This window comes from Citrus clementina, unplaced genomic scaffold, assembly GCF_000493195.1.
Source record: "Citrus clementina cultivar Clemenules unplaced genomic scaffold, Citrus_clementina_v1.0 scaffold_8, whole genome shotgun sequence".
In the NCBI taxonomy this organism is placed as follows: Eukaryota; Viridiplantae; Streptophyta; class Magnoliopsida; order Sapindales; family Rutaceae; genus Citrus; species Citrus x clementina.
The window spans coordinates 20,025,029-20,029,079 of NW_006262022.1; the positions used below are offsets into that span (position 1 = coordinate 20,025,029).

General features: G+C 36.6%; 1 protein-coding gene across 1 annotated transcript; it reads left to right on the top strand.

The window, feature by feature from the left end:
- The first annotated feature begins 1,748 nt into the window (after window positions 1-1,748).
- On the top strand, window positions 1,749-3,530 carry LOC18034223 (cytochrome P450 94C1). The gene has a single exon (XM_006424217.2). The coding sequence runs from the start codon at window positions 1,854-1,856 to the stop codon at window positions 3,360-3,362; it is 1,509 nt and encodes a 502-aa protein (XP_006424280.1). The 5' UTR covers window positions 1,749-1,853; the 3' UTR covers window positions 3,363-3,530.
- Window positions 3,531-4,051: the final 521 nt, after the last annotated feature.

The following is a 4,051-nucleotide window of genomic DNA, read 5'->3' on the forward strand; positions in this document are numbered from 1 at the left end:
TTATTCAAACTCTAAAATGTGATCTAAAAAAATTGTGTGTCCTAAAATAAGTCTCTTTACAACCTTTTTCCCTTTATTTCATTATTTTAACAAATCATAACTAGTACATTCTTATCACTGGTTGAGAAACCTCTAATGATGTGTTTACTTCGCGAATTAGAAAATCAAAACTCGGAATCAGAATTATTGATGACGTCTACTTCATAAAAATAGAAGCGGGAATCAGAATCACAATCAGAATCGTGGAGCCATCCTTATTTGGGAAATGGAAATGCGAGATTGATTCCTGGGGGTGGGAACTAATCTCCCAATCCCGAGAGTGACGATTTTATCGTGATCCCGTTGACGAACTCTGTTGTAGTTGCTGGTCATCGCCTATGGAGCAGCAGTTGGTCATTGGTCGTTGCATCATAGGCAGTAGTAGTCATGGGCAGCCGTCGCATCAAAGGCAGCAGTAGCAGACGTTGGATCCGATCCGATGTCGACGATGATGATGATATTGGTTTCGATCTACTGATGCTGTCAACGATGACAACGACTTCGGTTTCGATATATTAATGCTGCCGAGGACAGTAATGATGATCATGACGACGATGAATATTATTATTATTGTTGTTGTTGTTGTTATTGTTATTTTTAATATTAATATTATTATCTTAATGTTAATAATAATAATTATTATTAACAATATTTATTATTAATAATTTTTTAATAATAATAATCACAATAATGATTAATGAAGATACAAAATAATAATTATGACAATAGTTAATTAAGGACATTTTAGTAATTTGTAGTAATTTAATTCATTCCAATTCAAATTTCAAGACAAAGTAAACATATTAATGACAATCCAACTCATTTCAATTTCGATTCTTACAATTCAAATAAAAAATTTATTTTAATTCCCATTTTTCATTCTCTTCCAATCAATTTCAATTTAAAATTATTTTGATTTTAACTCATTCTGATTTTCATTCCGTAAACACTAGCATTTAAAAAAAAAAATACAAAGCGTGTTGTTTTAAATTACCTGGGAAATACGGCTCAAAAAAAAAAAATTACCTGGGAAATAAAATACATCTGTTCACATTTGGTTTAACTTCCTGCCGATCGAGCCACTCGGCCTTTGGCCGAGTGGTGAGAGCTGCTGCTCTCCAACTTGGAGAGCAGCAGTTCGAACCCCCACAATGCATTGTGGGGGTCTTCCTTCCTCAAGTAAATTTGAGTGAAGGCAGTCTGCTTCCTTACCCAAGTGTGAGGAGTAGACATCCCTCAAATATTTGAGAGGGTTAAAATCTGGGCGGCGCTCCATTAGTATTGATGTATGTTGGTCCCAGTTATAGTCTGATTTGTAAATATCAGTTATATTCTCATGTAATATGAGTTGTAATTTGAGCAATAGTCTCATGTAATAAAAAAAAAAACTTCCTACCGATCGAAATGATGTCACTTGGGCACTTGATTTAGAAGCCGACATCAACTTGTCAGACTAAACTAAAAGATCACATGTTCTTTTAGTAGAGGTTGCAAATGATGACATAACGACATGACGTGTAAAAACAAATTTGTATACAGAGACAATTGTTATTTTGCACACGCGTTATTCATGCAGTATTAAAATCTTCACGGTTTCAACAGCTAGAAAAAGAAAGCAAAAATAATGAAAAAAAAATTAAACAAATTACAATAAAATATATGGACTTTTTGCACTATTGCTGCATTATTTTATAAAAGCCTCCACTTCCTCCACTCAAATCCTCACCCACCCTCCAAACTCTTTCTAAATAGCTGCCTTTCAACCTGCAACTTCTCCTTTCCAATTTTAATTTCTCTTCTGTACTTACATATCAATGGAGCTATTTGATTATTCTGCCTTGTGGCTGCAACCTTTCCGCAACACTTTAAGCTTCATGTTTTTCACTTTCACAATTTTGTTTTTTTTGTTTTCCTTGTTGATCTTTGTGCTGAGGCTGAAACCCTGGTGCCAATGTGATGCCTGCCGGAGCTATCTCACATTCAGTTGGTTGAAAGATTTCAACAATCTTTGCGATTGGTACACTCATCTTCTTGCAAAATCACCGACTGGGACAATTCATCTTCACGTTCTTGGCAACACAATCACATCTAATCCTGGAAACGTTGAGTACATTCTCAAGACAAGATTCGATAATTACCCAAAAGGGAAGCCCTTCTCAGTAATCTTGGGAGACCTTTTGGGTCGAGGTATTTTCAACGTTGATGGCGATTCTTGGGAGTTTCAAAGGAAAATGGCATGTTTTGAGCTCGGTAGTTTTAACATTAAAATGTATGCTCTCGAGCTTGTGACGGCTGAGATTCGTTCCAGGCTCATTCCTCTCTTATCATCAGCAGCTAATAAAGACAACAATATCTTAGATCTACAAGATGTGTTTCGTCGATTTTCATTTGATAGTATTTGCAAATTCTCCTTCGGTTTAGACCCCGAGTGCCTCATGTTAAATCTGCCAGTTTCAAAATTTGCGACAGCATTTGATCTTGCATCGAAACTGTCAGCAGAACGAGCACTGGCGCCGTCGCCAATTGTATGGAAGATCAAGCGGCTACTGAATATAGGCTCCGAGAAGCAGCTCAAAGGAGCAATAAATCTGGTGAATGAACTAGCTGAGACGATGATACATCAACGGCAGCAAATGGGTTTCTCCAAGAAGAACGATCTGTTATCAAGATTCATGGCCTCCATTGACGACGACAAATATCTTCGAGACATCGTTGTCAGCTTCCTATTGGCCGGTCGTGACACTGTGGCCTCAGGGCTCACAAGCTTCTTCTGGTTGCTATCTCAACATCCTGAAGTGGAATCAGCAATCAGAAACGAGTCAGATAAAATCATGAAGCCAAATCAGGATCTTGTCAGCTTTGAACAATTGCGAGAACTGCATTACTTAAACGCCGCCGTATACGAGAGCATGAGGCTGTTTCCTCCTGTGCAGTTTGACTCCAAGTTTGCTCAAGAAGATGATATATTACCGGATGGTACGTTTGTAAGAAAAGGCACTAGGGTTACATATCATCCGTACGCAATGGGTCGGATGGAGAGGATTTGGGGTCCGGATTGTTTAGAATTCAAGCCTCAGAGGTGGCTTAGAAATGGAAGATTCGTGCCCGAAAACCCATTTAAGTACCCAGTTTTCCAAGCTGGTCATAGGGTTTGTTTGGGCAAGGATATTGCTCTAGTGGAGATGAAAAGTGTGGCTCTTGCAGTTGTCCGGAAGTTCAATATCCGGGTTTCGGATCCAAATCAGGCTCCGCGGTTTGCGCCCGGTCTGACTGCCACCGTGAGAGGCGGCTTACCGGTGATGGTTCAAGAAAGAGGAGACTAACTAGCTAGCTAATTGCCTTCATCAATGCTACAATCCACATTACTGTTAGATCATGCAAATTCTCAAATCAGAAAATGATCATGTTCATTGTGCATAATTCTAACAGAGCCAAATGGGTCGGTGTCGTTTTAGGATTTTTGTAATTTTGTCAGTGGCTGACCTTGTCATATTGTACATATTTGCTAGTATATATATATAGTTAGACCAACTGACCAACGTGTGGTTTTAAGTTTGCTTTTATATGTTTTTTTTAAAAACTTTTTCTTTTGGTGCAGGGAAGAGTTTGTTGTATACTGTAAATAATTGTAAACCTCAAGTATTGTAAACTTCAGGTCAATCAAATATAAAGAAAAGTAAAATTAGTATAAAATATAAAAAAAAAAAACTGTAAAGGAGATAAAAACAGAAGTTAATAACATTCATTATTATATGAGAGTAGAAGCTAAGAATATCCATTATTATATGACATTATTTTACAGTTTCAAGGACTTTTCACATCATTTTCTTTACCGGCCATTAATATATTTTCTTTTAATGATAGTGGGTGCGAAAATTTTAAATTATTTTTTTTCCTTTTATATTTTTAGAATTTAAACTAGATAGCAAGCTAAATAAAAATATTCGAAAATCATTCAATCAAATTTTATGAGCGGAAATTCATGATTTGATAACATGAGATGAATCTTTTA

Bases quoted from the DNA above. Each gene is read 5' to 3' on its own strand.
- LOC18034223 (XM_006424217.2), top strand. From the start codon at position 1,854: ATGGAGCTATTTGATTATTCTGCCTTGTGGCTGCAACCTTTCCGCAAC.